The 20,648-nt window shown below is 49.3% G+C and overlaps 1 protein-coding gene across 1 annotated transcript in view; it reads right to left on the reverse strand.

The window, feature by feature from the left end:
* RGS6 (regulator of G protein signaling 6) overlaps positions 1 to 20,648 on the reverse strand; it is a 611,147-nt gene that overhangs the window by 101,259 nt on the left and 489,240 nt on the right. The window contains exons 4-6 of the mRNA XM_004698691.2: positions 12,969 to 13,019; positions 7,922 to 8,028; positions 6,090 to 6,141 (exon numbers count right to left, since the gene is read on the reverse strand). Coding sequence (XP_004698748.1) covers positions 6,090 to 6,141; positions 7,922 to 8,028; positions 12,969 to 13,019 — 210 coding nt within the window. The remainder of the gene's footprint in view (positions 1 to 6,089; positions 6,142 to 7,921; positions 8,029 to 12,968; positions 13,020 to 20,648) is intronic.

A 20,648-nucleotide genomic window follows, 5' to 3' on the forward strand; every position in this document is an offset into this window, starting at 1 on the left:
CATCCATCCATCCATCCACCTCCTCCTCTGGGCCCAGCCCTGTGCTGTGATGTGGAAGCCTTGACATCTGACCCATAGGAATCTTTTTAGAGGTCAGGATCAGATGAAGAACCCATCTTCCAATCTTGACAGTCCCCACTCTTACCCCTTGTCCTGCTTCACCCCAAACATCCTTCATTCAGAGTGAGCTTTCACAAACTAGACTGCTTATCCTGCCTAAAAGTCATGCATCCCATCCTTAGTGACCTCAGAAGAAAGAGCCGGCCCCGTAGAGCGGCAGACATGGTTCTTTATGACTCTCTCGCTGCTTGTTGCATCAAGTGCCACTCTTGTGCATGTCTCCTTCCTGGGGTGCCCGCCTTCTGCTTTCTCCTACCCCTTTGTCTACCTGCCAGCCCTATACTATCTCCCAAGACCCACTCTGGTGTTCCAGATACATCTATATATACTTCAACTATGGAACTAATCCCACTGCTAACTCATTGGGTGACGTGAGTTTACTAGACTTGCACCGTCTCTAGGCTGAGGGCTCCTTGAGAACAGAGGCTCTGTCCTGCTCAGTATTATGCCCCTGGCCGACCACAGGTGGAGTGAATGAACCATGGAAAAGGGGGGATGTGCACTTTAGGTCTCTCAGCCCGGCTCAAGAAGGGTCCTTGGCCCTCAGTTGCCAGGGCAATCTTCCTCACACATGGTCTTCATCATCCTGTTTCCTATGTTTTCCTCTTCACTCATTAAAAAAAATGAACAAATGCCTTCTACACGCCAGGTTGTCTTAGGTGCTGGGAAAATGACCACACTAGTAGCTACCACTCATACAGCGCTCACTGAATCGTGGGTAGTGCTCTAAGGATTTTCCGTATGCTCACCTATAGCATCCTCATAAAACCCACATAAGGGTTTCTCCTATCCTCATTTTACAGACGAGGGCAATTTTCCCCCAGTTCACACCTCTTGTTGGGAATCCTCAAAGGCTCCCCGGAATGGCTGCATCCATTCTCAACGCCTCGTCTTCCTCTCCCAGCCTTGGCAGTCATTGCTCATCAACGTAAACCTCGGAATTCTCAGACCAGACTCTTCCTTTCTCATCACGCCCTTCTTCCCTCCCCTCAGCCCCCCTCCCCGCCCAGAAACCCGGAGAATAAGATGGTGGCTTGTTCTGTGACCAAGCAAATGGTACAGAGTGGGTGGTCAGCAATGGTCACCAGATCCATGACGTTTCCAGGTCTTTATCAACCCAAATTGGACCTTTCCTAAATTCTTAGATTCGGCTTTACATCCTGCCTGTGAGGTGAGCGCTCCCAGACAAACTTCTGCACTGCATCAATCAGCAGGTGCCGGTCTCCTGTCCCCTGTCCCCTGGTGGCCGGGGATCCTCTGCGAGGGGAGACCACATCTTCTATTCCTCGGATGGCACAAGGAGCAACAGACCTTGCTGTGGTCCCATGACATCAATGATCACCACAGTAGGAACAGTAGCAATTACCACTACCGAGTAATAGTACTCTCAGCCACCACCAAGAGTAATCCTGACACCAGCCACCACTACAGGAGTAATGTCAGTCACCCTGTAATCATACCAGCTATCGCCACAGTAGTAACAATACTATCAGCCCCCACCACAAGAGGAATAATAATCAATCACCACCACAGCGGTAATAACAGCTATTACCAGAGGAGTAATTATAGTATCAGTCACCACCACTGTAGCAATAATAATATGAACAATCACCCCAGCAATAATAATATCCACTACCACCAAAGTAGTAATAATATCAGTTACCACCACGGTGGTAATCGTACTTACTATCAGCTATCACAGCAGTAGCGACAACACCACTACCAACACTAAGGCAGCTGCTTCCCAGGTAAGTCTGACTCACGGTGACTCCACTTATGCCGGGAAGAAGTGCTTGGGTAAGTTTTTCATGGCTATGGCGGTGCCAAACCAGACCGCCCCATCTGTTTTCCAAGTACCTCCGGGTGGGGTTGAACTTTTGGTCAGTAGCCAGCACTTCATCACTGGTTTCCCTCAGGGACACTTTGGTCGCAATAATGTCAATAACTACCACATTCGTATAATCCGCTGCCGCCATCGTTTTAATGGCATTCTTACCGTGTGCACACTAAGCCTCACAGGTATGATTTCATTTAGCCCTCATCCAACGCTGTATGAGAAACAACAGACCAGCGATTACTCTGATTTGAACATGACGTCTCTGAGGAACAGAGAGTTTGAATAACTTGCCAAGAGCACACAGCCACTGGGGCGGGGGGCCGCTCTGCCCAATCCCCTCTTGTTGTTTTCAGTTGCTGTTGAGTTGGCCCTCAACTGAGGGCCACCCACTGCACTGCGGGTTTTCATAGGCAGAATTCTCAAAGTAGATCGCCAGGTTTTTCTTCCTAGTCTTAGGCTGAAAGTGCTGCTGAAATCTCTTCAGCAGGATAGCAACGGGCAAGCTTCCTCTGCCAGATGCATGGTGGCCGAGCTTGAGGTGTCCTGGCTGGGGATCAAACTTGGGGGGTGGTGGTGGGGCTCCAGCATGGAAGGAGGTGAGTTTTCTACCCTCTCAAACAACAGTTGGATGCAGTGTAAACTGTGCTCCAGCCATGGTTGGGAACTGAAACTTCGAACAAGAGAGCAATGGACTTGCTGTAACATTCTGTTAAGTTTCGAATCTCAGTATAGAGCACTTGTGGGAGAAAAGGGGGTGGTGAGTTGGTGAGACAATCAGATTGGTAAATTGATTACCGTATATACTCGAGTATAAGCTGACCCAAATACCAGCCGAGGCACCTAATTTTACCACAAAAGCTGCATAAGAAATGTGCTGAAAAACTCAGCTTATACACGAGTATATACGGTAAAGGCTCCTAACCCTGTGATTTTGTGCATAGAGAACACTGTGCTGTGGAAAATAACTATTCTTAGGTTTTCATCATAACTGGGCTGTTCAGGTTGCCCAGAGGGAAAGAACAGTCCTAATTCTAATAAAATAAATTTTTATCTTGTTTAAAAACCAAATCAAAGCCTCACAGCCATCAAGCGGATGCCAAGTCATCGTGGCCCTATATGCCAGGGTAGAGCGGTCCCCGTGGGTTTCCTAGATACAGGAATGGAGAGCCTCGGCTTTCTCCTCTGGAGCTGCTGGTGGTTTTGAACTGCTGCCCTTGTGGTTAGCAGCCCAATGTGTAGGCCACCAGGGCTCTGTAATTTCTACCATCACTGTCCCTGCATTCCCTCTTAGCAAATCCTGACAAATGAGTCATTCCACCTCCTGCACCTCGATCTCTTTCTCTGATTTGCCGCAATCGGAGGCACAGGACTTTCAAAAGCCCTTTGCCTGAACAGCAGCCTGACAGATGCTGCTCTCTCCGTTCCCCGCTCAGGGCGCACAACTGCAATTACGAACGAGGACTGTGGTGTACGAAGAGCATGCAACGCCACACGTTCTCACTTGGTATTAGAAAGGCCCATGCTTCACGGGCTGATAGTCAAATAAATATTGTTCTCTGACTTCCATCCAGCTCTTTGGCCCAACTGTTCTCCCGCCCTCCCCCTGGCCTGGAAAAATATTGGTTTTCACATTCACAAGGGCACACACAGCCTGCTGCAAGGAGCTGCGCTGTAATTATTCAAATTCCGGGCTGGGCTTTTGTGGGCTGGAGTTCAGCCCCGGCAGCACTTGTTTTATGGGTGGCCAAGCGCATCTGGAACCGGAAGCCCAGCCGGGTGCACTCATCAAGCTTGTAGTGGTGCTCAGACAGCTGGGGTGGGGTGGGGTGGGGGGCGAGTGTCCTGCCTGGTGCATCAGGCTGTCCTCAGACTTGGAAATGGACAGACTGCAACAATGCACCAGGTAGCCTCGCTAGGCCAAAAAAGAGCCCTAGGTGGTTTTGAACTGCCCACCTTGTGGCTAGCAGCCTAATTTGTAACCACTATGACATCAGGGTTCCAGGACCTACAATTTTGGAAACTCCCAGGGACAGTTCTACCCTGCCCTGAAGGGTCCCTTTGAGTTGGAGAGGTGCCCTGCTAGCAGAGTGACTAAAGTGCCCGGCTGCTAACTGCAAGGTTGTCCATTCGAACCCATCAGCCCTCCAAGGGAGAAAGCTATGACACTTGGCTTCAATACAGATTTCCAGTCTTGGAAGCCGTCTCGGGCGGTACTGCTCTGTCCAGCGGGATCTCTGTGATCCTGAATTGACTTGACAACGCTTGGAAACCATCGGGCATTGCCTTGCTCACAGTCCACCCTCTGTGCCGCTCACAGATGTTGGGTTTCCTGAATGTGTGGGTTCTGTGTGACCTCGTGGGCCTTTATAGAGCAACCCCACCCCCACCCCAGCTGCACACACCTCCCTCCCACGCACCTGTTCTAGCGCAGCCTGTGATGAGCCCATGGAGAGACTGTAGGTCTCCCTGAGGGCCAGGCCCAAGGAGAGCTGTTGACTGGATTGGGGCAGCAGCCAAGGCCGTGGCGAGGACGCTGGGCAAAGAGGCTGTGCTGCTCCTGTGACCTCTGAGGACACCCCCGTGGGACCGTGAAAGGAGAACGAGTCACCCGAATTCCGAGTGGTGGTCCCACCACCTCAGCGAATGCTCCTTGCGGGCCGACGGTGGGTTGGCATAGGTTGTGCCCCAGGGCCCAAGGATGAATGAACCCAGAGGGGCCGCCCCGCCCTGTGACAAGTAGGACACGATATGGTGTAAGTGCGAGGGTGTGGGCTCTCTGCCTCCGGTTCTTTTTCTGAAATATCAAAAACCCAAGCTCTGTGTAGAAACTAACAGACCCTGCATTGCAGACATGAGCTCAGACGATCAAGGGCATAAATCTGACCTGAACAATGAAAACTCTGCTGGACCTGATCCGGCTGTCAACAGTGTCTGTACTTTTGTTTGTTCATCTGAGGGTATATCTCAAAGGTGGTATGTTATTGGGGGTCACCCTCCTGAAGTGGTGTTATATGCGTTTCTGTGTCTTGGTACATGACATCCAGGATTGATGGACCTAGAGGGGCAGCAGTCGGACAAGGGTTTCAGGGGTAGGGGGTGTTCAGTGGTGGTTGAGGGCGGGGGAGGATAAAAGGGAGACGATGTCAAGGAGTCCAGAAAGAAAAAGGGTGTTTGTAAACGGATTGTGGTAGCAATTGTGTAATTCTGCTGCCGTGATTGAACTATGGAATGCTATGACATATGTATTAACTCCAAATTCATAATTCATTTCTTAAAAAGGCCTCAAATTCACTGCCATCAAGTCAATTCCAACTCATAGCAGCCCTATGGGATAGGTTCGAGCCACCCCTGTGGGTTTCTGAGACTGTCACTGTTTACAGGAGTAGAAAGCTTCATCTTTCTCCCAAGGAGCAGCTGGTGATTTTGAACTGCTGACCTGTGGTTAGCAACCAGAGGCATAACCTCGATGCCACCAGGGCTCCTCTGAATTGAAATTAACTCGATAAATTGAAGTTTTTTCGTTTGTCTTTAGATGGTTGGTACAAAGGAAAGTCTGAGACTAAGTACCAAGAATGGAATCAACTCCTGCCGGCCAGAGGCAACACCCAGCTCACCTGGCTTCACCCACTCCCCTTGACCCACCTCCTTAGTGCAGACTGACTTCTGCCCACCCCTCTCTGGTCCATCTCCCCTCCCCCTCAACTTCCAGACATGGCAATAGGCAGGGAGTTCTTAGCAAGGCCATGAGCACAGAAAGCCAGGGGGGATGGTTTCCCCTGCACCAGCCCACCCTGAAATCCTGTCCCAAGTAGAAGCAACCAACAGCCCCAATCTCACAGTGCTGGGGGGGGTCCAGCCCTCTAAGACCCCACCGAAGGAACACATCAGTCACCGTGACTGGACACATACTGCCCTTTTCCTGTCCCACTCCTGGGGTGTGATCTTTCTGTGTTGCTCTCCTTCCTCTGTGTGGCAGGTTACACTGAGCCAGGGCTGAGCAGGGTGAGGGTAAGTTGCCCGCCCTCACCCCTAGCCCCGCCCCACTGTGCACGGTGATGGCCCAGACGCCAAGCATTTGTCTTCCACGCTCTTGGGAGGGGCCCTAGGTGTGGGCCGTGCCCTCAGCTCTCACCATAGTCAGTGTTCTCAGGTTCCCAGCAGTTGGAAGGCCAGAAGTAGGGAGCCTGCAAAAGAGGACAAGGATAAGGACAAGGTAAGCACTCCGAGGCCCCCACAGCCCTGCTCTCCCACCACCTGGCAGGGCCAGCCTTTTCTGCACCCCTTCTTTCGTAGGCCAAACGTCCCCTGGTCTGTAGGGCAGCTGAGGCCAGCCAGTATTTCCTCGAGGTACTGGGAAATGAGATCCTAGGTCAGCCAAAGAAATATAAAAATAGGAAAACGAGTTGGCAGGGCCGAGATTTCTTACCCCAAGCCATAAACATCTAACTACGGAAGCCAGACGGCTTCAGTTTCCTGAGTACCCAAGTCCCAAGCAACTTTCCCCCCTTCAGCCCAGTCTGGAGAACTATGTGCCAAAGCTTTGGGGTTGGAGACCCCGAGATCCTCTCTTCTCATTCTCCCAGTTCCCTCCAGGCCAGGACCCAGCGCAGGGCCTGGGCCAGGACAGAGACCGGATTTTGCTCTCGGGCTTATTGAAGTTCGAATCAAGTGAAGGCGACCTTTTTGATTTACTAAGTATCTCACTCATTCTCTAATTACCTCAGTTTTCTGGCTTATCAAATGGGTCAGAATTGCCTTCAGATGTTTGTTCTTCAGGATAAATGAGAACACTGTGATGGGAAGTCAAAAAGCATTGCCACCAGTGTTCCAATTCATTCACGCATGGGATTATTCCAAACAAAACACGTTGTAAAATGCCCCCGGGATTAGTGGATGGCTGTAGACAAATTCTCCCAGTAAGTAACACACTTGTCTTCATCTCCTACTGCATCTCAAAGAGGAGGTGTGTGTGTCTTTGCTACGGAAAACTGGAAGTCGGGGTTCATGATGGATGCTGAATACAACTCAAGTGTTCCTCTTTCCAAATCATTGACGTTTGGGTTATGAGACGGCTGCCTCACAGAGACAGGGCTTTTTTGTTCTGTTTTGTTTTTTTCAGATGAGTCAAAGGTTACAAGGAAGGATAGGGAGATCTGAATTTGAGGCAGGGAGGTCAGCTCAGACGGTTCTAGGGATTCTTACATGGGATAGCAAAGGGGTAATCATGACAGACGTTCTCAAAGAACACAGGATGACCGTGGGCTCATTCAGATGGTGTTTTTAGAAAAATGGAAAACAGCATCGGTGAGAAAAAGAGCAGGACATGTGTGCTGAGGGATTAAAAATGTTTTAAAAATTTTTTACCATCAGGCCACGCATTCTCAAGGGTGGCAAGGGCTGTTCTAGGGGAATTTAGTTGGGAAATCTTACCCCATCCATCTGATGGCCAACATCTTGCTTCTTCGGCCTTCCTTTTTTGTTCCCCAAACTCAAAGAGCATTGAAAAGGAACATGATTCAAGTCCTTTAAGGATGGCCAGACTGCCCTCTTGAGGAGGTGCCAATCAAAGAGTGTAGAATTCTTGGAAGGGAAGTGTTAGAGAGATGGAAGGGTGGCCTTCGGAAGCATACAGGCCCCGATGGGGGAGATGGTGAGAAACAATAGGTCCACCTTAGGATACTTTTGTTTCATGCAGGTGTCTAGGATGCAGCACTACTTTTGAATGGTCCCTCATTTGTATACTTAATCAATAGTAGTTCTCCTTGATGGCTGGAGCCCTCTCCCTTCCCTTTTACTGCCATCTCAATGGGGCAACAGATAGTCCAGGCAAGCATTGATGTACTTGGCTTTCCCAGTGCTCAGGAGGGATAAGGGTGGTTGCTTCAGTGTTGTTTTTTTTTTAAGGCAGTTCTAATCTAAGATCAGATGATGGAGAGAAGAAAGGTCCTGTTGGAGCAGACCTACCTGGAAACGATAAAAGGTGCCATCATCCTTCATGGAGAGGACATGGTCTGAGATTGGAAAGACGTAGCCCTGGGCGGCAATCAGGCTCCCCACGTGTATTGCTTCAACTGCAGGGACAGGGCACAGGAGAAGTGATTAGGCAGCTCTTGGAATCTAGAGTTACTTAACTGATGTGCAAACTGGGAGGGCAGAAAGGGAAGCTAGCAGGCAACGGTCATCTCTTCAGACAACTATGTCTATGATTGCACTGGAGAAGGCAGTCCGTCAAGGGTTGGGAAGGGCCATCAAGCGTCTGGGGCTCCTCTGGAGCTCAGCTCTATGGAACCGCTAATGGTGCTGAAACTCCTCCAGGACATTTTAGAGAGAGTCTAGCTTCACAGCTAAGGGATGAACTGTGGTGTAAAGAAATGTGTCTTTAATGGAGCGAGCTATTTCATGTACAGTGCTGAGCTATGTCTGTCCTGTGGTATATGTTGAGTCAGGGCTGGAAGCCCCGAGTCATGCTTTAGTATGGTGATGTCAGTTCAGTGTTGAGACTTGTGGCCGATCCACCAACTGCTCTGATGGAGGAAGATGAGGTTTTCTGTTCCCATGAAGATCTACAGCCCCAGGGACCCTGTAGAGGGGCTGCTGTGAGCTGGGACCAACTTGATGACAGGGGTTTGCTTAGGGGTGTCTGGGATGATGGCGGCAGCTTCACCTCCCAGAACCATTCTGGATTCATGTTGCGTCCCCCAAGATTCCATTCCTACCAGTGAGGAGGACTTTTATGGACAGAGAGATAAACTCATTGAATCAGAAAATTGTCCAGATGGCAGTCAGGGTAGGGGGTGGGAGGCAGTCACCTACAGAGGTCCAGGTGAAGGAAATCTTCTATTTTTTGTTACTATCAACCTGTTGTGTTGTCCTGTTGTGAGGTCCAGCGTGTAGAACAGAATGGAACACAGCCCAGTCCTGCCCTGCCCTCTCAACCGCTAGTCCAGGGTGCATGGTCACAACCACCCTGTCAATCCATCTTACCCAGTCTTACTATGTCTCACGGACCCTCGACTTTACCAAGCATGACGTCCTTTTAACGCCGGCCATAAATCAATTTCGACAAATCGTTAGGAATTTATATTTGTTCCGAGCAGAGTTAATAAAAAATAAATCTAGATGGCTTCACCACACAAAATCATCTTTCGCAAGCATCTGAAGTGCTGTGACTTACAAAAAGGAAACTGATGTTTTGAACATGGAAATCACGGATGTGTCCGGGGAGCCTTAGGAATTATTCATTTCATCAGCTCTGAATTTTGTTCCAAGTGACCTGGTTGGGTTTCATTTGCTAGCTTTTCCAGGGCTGACTCCTACCTGAGGGTTCCTCTTCCTAAGAACCGCCTACTGGGTCTGCACGGCCCGCTGACTGCAGGGCCAGCCCCTGGAAGAAACCCTGCTGCTCCACAAGAGAAAGAGGAAGCTGGCTGGAAGGACTCACAGACCGGGAAGCCCCAGGGATAGCGCTATTCTCTCCTAGAGAGAGGGTCTCAGTTGGAATCAACTCAAGGCCGTGAACTTCTCTTGTTTTTGTATTTGCCCTCGGTAGAAACATACGGTTGAAATAGAGCGAATGGACGTTTATTTCACTTGCTGAGCGGAGACCCTCCATGAAATGGAAGGAGAGCGTGGCGGCCATGAGGGGCTCTGACAGACAGACACGTGTGAGGATGGTGCAGGACCAGGTGATATTTTGTTCTGCTGGGGGAGGGGTTGGGATGAGCCGGAGTGGACTTGGTGCCACCTCACAGCTTGTGTCGAGTCTGTACAATTCAAGGATCCGGGTTTCAGCACGATTTGGAAGCTTCAGTACGAAGGCTACTCCTTCACCAGGGACCCAAGTTACGCAGCCCGCTGATTCCAGCTCACAGTGATCTTACAGGGCAGAGAGGAACGCTCCGTCGAGTTTCTCGGACTGTGAATCTACACAGAGCAAACTGTTATCTGTTTCTCCTGTGGAGAGCCTGGTGGGTGTGGACGGAGTTTTCCGTTCACAGTGAGCACTTTAACCACTGCGCCACCAGGCTGTCTTTCCCAAGGGAAGGAAGAGTGAAAGTGAATCAGAAGGTGGCTTGCACGCTCTCTACCTGGGAGCAAAACTTCTCACCTCATTTGCTTAGAAATGTGGCAGATTGGAAGGAAAAAGGGAGGTGAGGTGGGTGTGGACATGCCTGGCTTTCCAGGGCTTTGGGTTGCCTCCTCTCCACCATTCTGTCCCCAGTTGGTGAGCTGTTCTTAACGCCTCCTCCTTTAAAACTTCACAAAAGCCCAGAAAATGCCAGCGATTGATGTTTTATTGGACAGGCCCCAGCATCATGAGAGCCTCTCAGGGCATCACAATGCCATAGACCTGTGGTTCTCCACCTTCCTCATGCCTGTAATACCCTTTCGGACAGTGCCTCATGTGGTGGTAACCCCCCAACCATAAAATTATTTTTGTTGCTACTTCATAACTGTCATTTTGCCACTGTTATGAATCATAATGTAAATATCTGATATGCAGGATGTTACACATTTAACATAATTAAAGCACAGTGACTCATCACAAAACACTATGTAATTATATATTGTGAAATATTTCTTTCTAATTACAAATAAATGAAATTTTGTCTTGAAGCATGGTGTAGCATGGGTAACAGTCTTCGCACCGGGTACTCATACGTGGGCATATCTGCATGTGGGCGGACCACCTGGAGACAGATAGAGGAGTGGTGTCTCGGTTCCTAAGACCATCAGAAATATGTGTTTTCTGAAGGTCTTAGGTGACCCTTGCGAAAGGGTCATTTGACCCCCACAGGTTTAGGACCTTTGCCGAAGACAGACCTTCACCATTCAAGGCCACACAGGACACCTTCTCCTGGCAGGGACACAACTTCTGGAAATGTGTTCTCATACATTTATTCTAACCACTAGCCAGTTGAGGGGGGCCTCAGAAAAAACGCTAGTCACGATAGGAAGTATTGCTTTTGTTAGCTGCTGTCCGGTTGGTTCGGACTCATGAACTATGGGTGCAGAACAGAACTCCTGCACTGGGTCTCAGTGATCTTCAAGCCTATTTTCCAAGGTGCCCGTGAGTGGGTTCCGATAGCCAACCTTTGGGCTAGTAGTTGAGTGCTCAGCCATTGGCCACCTGGGGGACTTCTCATAGGAATCAGCACCTTTCAGAAACCCAGGATGTATTTCAGAATGGCAGAGAAGCCGTGCTCGTGGAAGAGGAGACCACCACGAGGGACGGTGGTGGTGGTCATAAGCAAACCTATGAACTTGGAAGACCAGTTCACCTTGAGCCCATCAGAAGACCAAACTACGTGAAAACTAACCAACCAAAAAACTACATACTAGGTACAAAAACAAAAATAGGGTAGTTGATTTGGGTTCCATCCCTTAAAAGCACCAGCATTTACAGTGTTCCCCCTGAGAATTAAGAGCTTGACTAGAATGAAGAATGTTCAATAATCATGAGCGTCTGATAATCAAGGTGGTCACTAAACATCATGTCTGCTTATGACCGGCTTCCCTTTTCTGGTCCTCAGATGTTGCGCAACTGCATTTCATTGAATGGAATGTCCATGCTATTATCTCACAGTCAATAGTAGATTAGGAACCTTGGGTTAAATACATGAAAGCTCAGGACCTGGCACAACTAGGGGGGTGTGGAGGCCAAGGTGCAGACAGGTATTGCTCTCAGCGGCTAACTGAAAGGTGGGAAGTTGGAATCCACCCAGAGGTGCCTTGGAAAAAAAAGACCTGGGGGATTGACTTTTGAAATAGAGCCACAGCCAACCCTGCGGAGTCTAGTTTGACTCTGACACACGTACCACCATGCTGTGACTCATAGCAACCCTAGGTAGGGGAGGGCTTCTGAGGCTTTAAATTGTTGCGGAGTAGACAGCCCCCTCTTCCTCCCGAGGAGTCACTGGTGGGTTGAAACCACTAGCCTTGAGGTTAGCAGTTCAATGCTTATGGGACAGGGCCACCACGGCTTTTTTCTGGCACACACAGGGCCACCATACATTGGAGTCCACTAGATTGCCAAGGGCTTTTGTTTTCAATGGGCTTATGCAAATGATATTGCTTGATACTTAAGAGCAGTCGAAGAATGTCAGGTTAAAGTACATGGACGCCGGAGACTGACGCACTGGCCCCAGGTGGGAATCACCCAGGAAGGTCAAACACTTTCTAAAAGCATAGCAGTTTGGGGACCAGTTAATGTAATTTGGGGGAAATCGGCCTTATCACCTCAAGGTTCCCCAAGAATATACAAGCACATTCATGAATCTCTAGAACAATGACCTTCGGGTTTCAAGAATACTCCGCTATGGAAGATAAGGGGCACGTAAAATAATTTCAGAGAAGTATTAACTAACAAGACATGGCTAAGAAGCTTTACTTATCTTGAATTTTCATTTTTCTGGAACCCAACTCCCTGCACCCCCACCCCCGTTTCCTAATTATGTTATGAAAATAAAAATCACTACTTTCTGGTGGGAGGACAGATTTGGCAAATGTTTTATGGGCCAGGGTGACGTTGCTGCTTTTCTGGTAAGGTTTTCCTAATTGAAATGCACAATTAAAGGAGGGGAACACAATCATCCCTTGCCTTCTTGCAGGCGCGGAAAACAGAAGGAGTCTTAGCAAATAATTAAACATCTTAATTGTGGATCAGGCAATCTAATTTTAATAGCTGGTTCTAGGAAGCTGTTCGGTGACAGTGCTACAACTTATCTTTAATTGCCGCGCGAAGGAGAATTCATCTCATTTCACACATTATTGTATTGGGCTCTTTGGCATTCTAAATAGTTGCTCATTTCCTCAAAGGGTGATTTAAATTTAAAGTTAGCTATTCAGCGGAGAAAGTCAATTAATTTGATTCATAAGTAGAGTGAGTCCACATCTTGGAATTCACATTCACAAAACGGGCTTTGGGGGCACAGGACAAACCAATTTGGGACTTGGTTCTGGGCTAGCTATCAAGGCCATGGGCGATCAAGGTAGAGCTAGGGTCCAGTACCTGGATCCTCGATGGAAAGGTTCTTCATCAGCCACTGCACGATGTCAGTACCTGCAACGACAAAGCAATTCCAACTGAAGACGTCGTGGGTGCTTAACCTGTGGTAGAAGAAACACGTCTGTTTAAGAGACTCTCAATTCCAATTAGCGCACCCCTGGAGGGCTGGGTGATGTGGACATTTCTCAGTCCTAACCAACCTTGCCCATCCATCGGTATGCTTCCAGTCACAATCCCATTTCTTTAGAAAACCCAGCCACTGCTGACGACTCAGGATGATCTTGGATCCACATTTCTGTTGTGGGGGTTGGATGCCATCAAGGTAATTGTTGCTCAGAGGAACCCCAGGCAACCGAGTAGAACTGCCTTACAGCGTTCTCGCTTGCCTGTAATTGTTTACAGAAGGAGAGGTCCTTCTGGGTGGACCCACTGGGCGCACACTACGGTGCCTCCTGAGGATACTAGGCTTCAGTGACCTCCCCAGTCAGGTTGAGGGAACTGTTGTCCTGTGTGGCCACCAGACCATGGCTCAGGAAAGAGGGCTTTTCAGTGCTTTACTCTTACTGGCAAAGGCTGATCCGCATCGGTGAACACAGACTCCTGAGAAGATCTGAATCTCTCCTGGCAGGGGCTCATCTGAAATGAAAGCACCCCACTATCTAAGGTAGAAACTTCAGTGTTTATCAAAAGCTCTTTCCTCTGGATGATGGCTGGATCACATTTCCAGACACCCGTGTGGTTGAGTGTAAACTGAATTCTGTCGCTGGAAGTGGCTGGAAGTGATAAATACTTCGGGACCATAAAACATTATCCATGTGCTGGATGAATGCAGAGGATTCCAAACATCTCCATGGCAAAGCCACAAAATGGAAGGAGCTTGGGCCCTTGAACAACTGTGGAAAAATGATGCCCATTTTTAGCTTTGGTTGAGTTGAAAAATAGGCTTTTTGCTGTGTTACACCCTTAAAATTTGGGAATGTATCTGTTAAAGCATCTAGACTTGTCTTAAGTAACAATATTAAGAGTCAGGAGGAACTTATTAAGTTTATTTACTCTAATCTTGGCCAATAAAAGTGTTTTTTTCCCCCTGTCTGATGTCTCCTTTCACCCACTTTTCTGTTGTCTGTCCCCCAGGGAGGAGGTCACATATAGTTCCTTGTAATCGGTTCCCTCTTTCCTACCCACTCTCCCTCTACCCTCCCTGTTTCGCCACTCACACCACTGGTCCTGTAGGGCTCATCCGCCCTGGATTTCCTGTATTTTCAGTTCCTATCTGCACCAGTGTACATCCTCTGGTCTAGCCAGACTTGCAAGGTCGAATTCGAGTCATGGTAGTGGGAGCGGGGAGGAAACATTTAGGAATTAGAGGAAAGTTGTATTTTTCATCGTTGTTACATCGCACCCTGACTGGCTCATCTCCTCCCTGAGACCCCTCTGCAAGGGGATCTCCAGTGGCCTACTAATGGGCTTGGATCTCCACTCCGCACTCCCCCCCTCATTCACTGTGGTAAGATTTTTTGTTCTGATGATGCCTGATACCCGATCCCTTCGACAGGCGTGGCATTCCTATGAGGATTCTAGGAACTTCCTCGCGCTCTCTCTCTGCTTTCGTCTTCCTATTGCAAGTCACACGGAGACTTGCTGAGCCCTGTGAGAGCCTCTCCCTCTACTTGACCTTCCTGTTGAAGAGCCACACTTGGAGAGCTGGAGGAGCCACATGGAGACCCGCACCAGAACTAAGATGCTCCCACCGGCATTGGATCCCCAAGACTTTGCACCCACTGGCCCGGGATCTTCCGGCATTAAGCATCATTGCATGTGTTTAGTGAGTTTGAAGAGGCATGGATTGAGTAGTATCAGACTTATGAGCTAAAATTGAACTTGTGGACTGGATCTCGCGTGGGCTGGGATCTTTTCTTGATATACAACTGCTCTTTGATATAAAGCTCTTTCCTATACATATAGGAGCATCCCTGGATTTGTTTCTCTTGTCAACCCATCCTCACAAAGTGCTCCTGGGTCAGTTCTGACTCTTAATGACCTTGTGTACAACAGAATTAAACCCTGCCCTGTCCCGCACTAGTCTCACAATCGTTGCTGTCGTGAGCCCATTGTTGTGGTCAGGGGTCAATCCATCTCACTGGGGGTCTTCATCTTTTTGTTGACCCTCTATTTTGGCAAGCATAATGTCCTTTTTTAGGAATTGGTTCCTCTTGATAACACACCCAATGTATATGAGATAAATTCTGCCTTTTTTGTGTGTAAGGAACATTCCGGTTGTACTTCTTCCAAGATAGACTTACCGTCTATACTCCAGTATAAGCCAACCCGAATATCAGCTGAGGCACTTGATTTTTATGCACAAGAACTGCATAAAAATGTGCTGAAAAACTCAGCTTACCCACGAGCATGGACGGTATTTGTTCTTCTGCCAGTTCGTGGCATGTTCAATATTCTCTGACAACACTATAATTCAAAGGCATCGGTTCTTCTAAGGTCTTCCTTATTCATTGCCCATCGTTTGTATGCAAATGAGACAACGGAAAACCCCGCAGCTTGAATCAGGTCTGCCTTACTCCCCAAAGCGATCCTTTGAGTGTTACCACGTTAAAGAGGGCTCTTGCAGCAGAGTGGGTTGTTTGATTCCCTGACTGCTGTTTCCATGGGCACTGGCAGCGAATCCAACTAAAACGAAATCTTTGACGATTTCAAAATTTGCTCCATTTATCATGATGTTGCTTCCTGGTCCAGCTGTGAGGGTTTTTGTTTTATGGTGAGATATAATCTATACTAAAGGCTGTAGTCTTTTTGTTCATCAGTAAGTGCTTCAAGTTCTCTTCACACCGAGTAAGCAAAACTGCTTCATATGTTTAGCCTAAGTGGTTAATGAGTCTCCCTTCAATCCTGATGCCACATTTTTCTTTATAGAGTTCAGCTTTTTAGATGATTTGCCCAAAATGTAGACTGAATAAGTATGGTCGAAGGATACAGCTTTGATGCACATCTTTTATGATTTTAAGTGGTGCAGTCTCCCACTGTTATATTCAAATGACTGCCTCTTGGTCTGTGTACAGGCTCCATGTCAGCACGGTCGCTCATGTGAACAGGTTTCTGTGCAACGTCCAGACTAAGGCAGGCTAGAAGGGTCTGCAGATCAACCTCTGAGAAGCAAAGCAAAACCCACCCCCCCAACCACACAACAACCAGGAAGACAAAACAGCTACTGAAACGCTCGTGGATACCGGTGGGAAATTGTCTGAATCAGTGCCCCAAGACCAGTCCCTCAGGTTGGCAGGCGCTCAAAACACGACGGGGAAGCACTGCCTCTTCAAAGTGGAGTTGTCCTTCATGATGGGGCTGGAAGAAAGCCTTCAGGGCCTTCCTGTGCTATCATGCCACTACTCAAAATGAGAAGAAACAGTTGGGAACATCCATTAGTAATGGACTACACAAAGTATGAGCTGCAATCCTATTACCCGGGGAATCACAAATCACCCTGGCCAGCCTGTTCCAGTTAAATCATTCTTGATTTCTCTGGGTAGAAATTTGGCTCCCTCTGGCTCCCTCTGTGTTATGGGTTGAATCGGATTCCATGAAAAGATAAGCTGAGGCCCTAACTCCTGGTACTTGCTTGGGAATAGGTTCTTTGAAGATACGATCAGTTACTGAGAGGTGGCGCTGGAATAGGGTAAGGCCTCATCCAATATGAGTCTGTTCTTAGCAAAAGAGAAGGGACATAGAGGGAGTGTGGCTCATGACGACGGAGGCAGAGATAACTGCGATGTCAAAAATGCCCAGGCTGGCCATGAATCCTCTGAAAAGATCCTCCACAGAGCCTACAGCAGCAGTTCTCAAGCGTGGGCCCCGACCCCTTTGGGGGGCCCAATAACCCTCTCTCACAGGGGTCGCCCGCTTCATAACAGTAGCAAAATATAGTCATAAAGTAGCAAGGAAAATAATTGTGTGGTTGGGGGGGGGTCATCACCACATGAGGAACTGTATTAAAGTGTCGCGGCATTAGGAAGATTGAGAACCACTGGTCGACAGAGACTACAGCCCAGAAAACATGCTAATTCCCGACTTCTGGCCTTTAGAACTGTGAGAAACATGCTTCTGTCATTTTAAGCTACTCAGCGTGTGGTGCCCTGTGGTGGCATCCCTAGGAAGCTAGTATACTTCCCTCTAGCCCAGGGGTCCTCAACCTACGGCCCCGCGGGCCACATGTTTTTGCTCGCTTTGTTTTTTTACTTCAAAATAAGCTATATGTGGTGGGGTCGGTGCACTCGGAGCTGTCAGAGTGTGAGAGCGAGACGGGAACCTGGCAGCACTGTGTCTTTCTGCAGCTTCTCCAGGGCCAGGTTTTCCAGAATCACTTTGAACCCACTGTCCATGTGTGTGCCAGGTGCGGCTACGAGCTGTTCTCCAGCCGCTCTAAGTACGAGCACTCGTCGTGTGGCCAGCCTTCACAGAGACCATCCATGATGACAGCGTGGCCAAGTGGCCCGAGTGCAATCAGCCTGATGCCTTTAAGGTGTCCTGCGGTAAATACGGCCACGGGCTTGGCCACGAGTTCCTCAAAGATGGCCCCAAACGGGGGCAGTCCACTTCTGAAGATTCAGCAGCTCCCTGAAGTTCATCCCTAAAGGCAACAAATCTGCCTCCCAGGGGAAGTAAGCGGGCAGCCCAACCCCAAGCAGCCACAGGCATTGGTCACCCCCTTTAGAACTACAGCCTACTGACCTTCAGGCAGGTAGGGCTGGATGGGGGGTGGGGGTGCGGGGCGGTGTTTCCTGACGTCCCTACCCCCTGTACCAGGATGGGGCCGCGGGCTGGTTCATCTTGGCCTCCGAGGCTCGAGGCCGGGACTCTGGTCTTAGGGTGTCTGTGTCTTGAAGGACATAACTCCCTTGGCTTCTCTCCTCAGCCTGGCAGCCCCTCCCTGCCTGTCTGGTCTCACCCCTATGAGCCCAATTCCCAAAGGGGCTCCAGCCCTCACCAGGGCTCATGCTGACCCCCTAAGTTGTGTGAGCAGATGCAACCACTCCAAGGCCATGTCCCAGTCGGTGGCTCCAGCCCGGTCACTGCATGAATCGCTCTGGTCAAATCCTTCCAGGCTCACCAGGGCACCGATGGTCTGTGACCTGCTGGGGCATGCAGGCCCATGGCACAACCCCTGAGTCCCAGGTCTCCATCTGTGTGGGAGAGCAGCCACTGATCCATGGTCTTCCTACCAGTGCCCGGTGGGGCCTGGGAGGTCTTGTCCCACAGTGGGTACCTGCCAAGCCTGCCCCAGGAGAGTACGTCCAGAGCTCCTGATGGCGGCCTCACCCACTCCCGCCTCACACTCTTCAACTTTCTGAACTGATCGGCTGGAAACTAATAAAGCAAGAAGACTCAGCAGGCTGCCGTGCCCATGACTGGGTCTGTCTCCACCCTTAAAAAAAAAGTGCAGTGTGCATAGGAATTTGTTCAGAGTTTTTAAACTATAGTCCGGCCCTCCAACGGTCTGAGGGACAGTGAACTGGGCCCCTGTTTAAAAAGTTTGAGGACCCCTGCTCTAGTCCTAGTGTTGCCCTCTGATGACAGAAAAACAAACTCAACCTTCTTCTTTTTGAGCAATATCAAAATAGTTCTTTTAATGTACTGCCAGGTCCCTCTGCAGTTCCCCGCTCAGGCAACACATGGCTGGACCCTTCAGCTACTCCCTGGCAGGACGCGGTTGGAGTCTCTTGCCATCTTGGTCACAATCTTTTGCTTATTTCTCTTTGGTTTGGCCCATTTTGCCAACATGGCACCAAGAACTGAGTTCCATCTTCTAAGGAAAGTATAATCCACACGGGAGTAGAAGAGTTGAGTTTTCTGGAAGGTTCTAAACTTCTCTTTAACCTACTTTTAACCAAGACAGTAGCTTTGCCATCTCTGGGTGGAGTGCTGGATGGGAAAGAACCTGGGAAAAAGTCAATGTTCCCAGATTCCCCAATCCCATCTTGAGTCCAAGGCCCTGGGGTGAGGGAGAAGGCTTGCCAATAGTTTGCCTGGGCTGGACTTCCGGCTGAGGGATGAGAGACTTAGCAGAGGAGGTTAGTGAGTATTGTCTTTCTTGTCCTCAGAAATTTGACTGGAGCTGGATGTAGAAGCCGCTCAGACTTGAGTGTGGAGACCACTGCTTCTTGTCTAGCTCTCTGGAGGGTGACCGACCCCTGCACAGTCAAACTCCTCGGCCCCACCCTACACTCCCTCCGGCTCAGGCTCCAAGGACACAAACCTGCAAGACCCTGGCATTCCCCAAGCTGGACTTTGGTGCCTTTCCTTGCTCGGGCTCCCGGATGGAGCGATGAGCTAAACGTTGAACCCCAAACACTCCTATTCACACACACTCTCTGAGAGAAAGAACACGAGTGCGTCCATTTCCTGTAAGCTATTACAAGTTCAACATTTGTCTTAGGAAATGAGGAACAAAGCAGAAACCAAGTAAGAAACTATAATCCCAAATTGGGGGTAGTGTTGTTGAGAGGGCGGCGGGGCGGGGAACGGATGGGACACAGGCCTTAACTTGATTTTTCCTCAAAAGAAAAATAGTTCTTTTTTGCAGGTTGCCTAGGAACTGCGAGGTTGCCAGCCTCCACTCCAGCACTCCCCCAGGCAGGCGGATTATCTTTCTGCTGAGCTTGCTGAACCGTTATTTATCACCTGCCAAGATTGATTATTCACCCTGGGACAATGACAGCCCTTCCTTTCCCCTGTTAATTACTGTCATCATTAATATCCATGTCACTAATTAGTATTCATTCACATTGAAACTCCTTCCTTGCTATCATATCTGTTCCCCGCTCCACCCCAACCCCAGCCTTCAGCCCATTGTCTGGGTTCCTGCCCCCTTTGGCTTGATGCACTCCCTGTCTGGCCTCATTGTTCATCCGCAGTCAGCCAGGCCCCAGTGTGTACGCATAGGCCCTTAAGCTCACATTGCAGCATTTTTTTTTTCTTTTATCAGGGAAAGTCACCCCTCCACCCCCTTTATTCTTTTCCCTGCCCTGACATTCCCTCTACTCCTCTGGGCACCAGTGTGACTGTCCCCGGCGGACCTGCACACCAGCCAGGCTGGCACCATCCCTGATGTGCTGTGGGCCCCTCTTTGGTGGACTTCAGCAAACCCACGATCACTAACAGTTGCTGGACATTTGAATTCTCTGGGCGGTGGTGGGCCCTTTCAAGTGTCCCGGGAGGTGCAAGTGGGCAGAGACCCTTGGCTGCTCACTGAAAAGTGGAGCTTTGAATCTACCCAGAGACATTTCAGAGAAAATGCTGGGTGAGTATCCACTTCTGGAAAGGTAACCCTCGGGAGCTCAATTGCTGGAGGAGGCCGTCGTGTGTGGTGAAGCAGAGGGGCAGAAAGGGCCAGGCGACCCTTTGAACAGTGGACTGGAACAATAGCCACCATGCTGGACCTGGACCATCAGGAGGATGAGCCAGGGCTCAGAGACATCTTCTGCTGTGTTTAAGGGCACACCCCCAATCCCAGTTGGCTCAATGACACGTATCTATCTGGGGAGGCATTATGTTCCATATACTTCAAGTAGGTATTCGAGGATGCTTCAAGGAGTTCGTGGGAAAATTTCCTTACCTTTTTTAAAAAAAATCATTTTATTAGGGGCTCATACGACTCTTATCACAATCCATACA

This window comes from Echinops telfairi, unplaced genomic scaffold (assembly GCF_000313985.2).
Source record: "Echinops telfairi isolate 266 unplaced genomic scaffold, ASM31398v2 ScPeMD7_18;HRSCAF=68, whole genome shotgun sequence".
Taxonomy (NCBI): domain Eukaryota; kingdom Metazoa; phylum Chordata; class Mammalia; order Afrosoricida; family Tenrecidae; genus Echinops; species Echinops telfairi.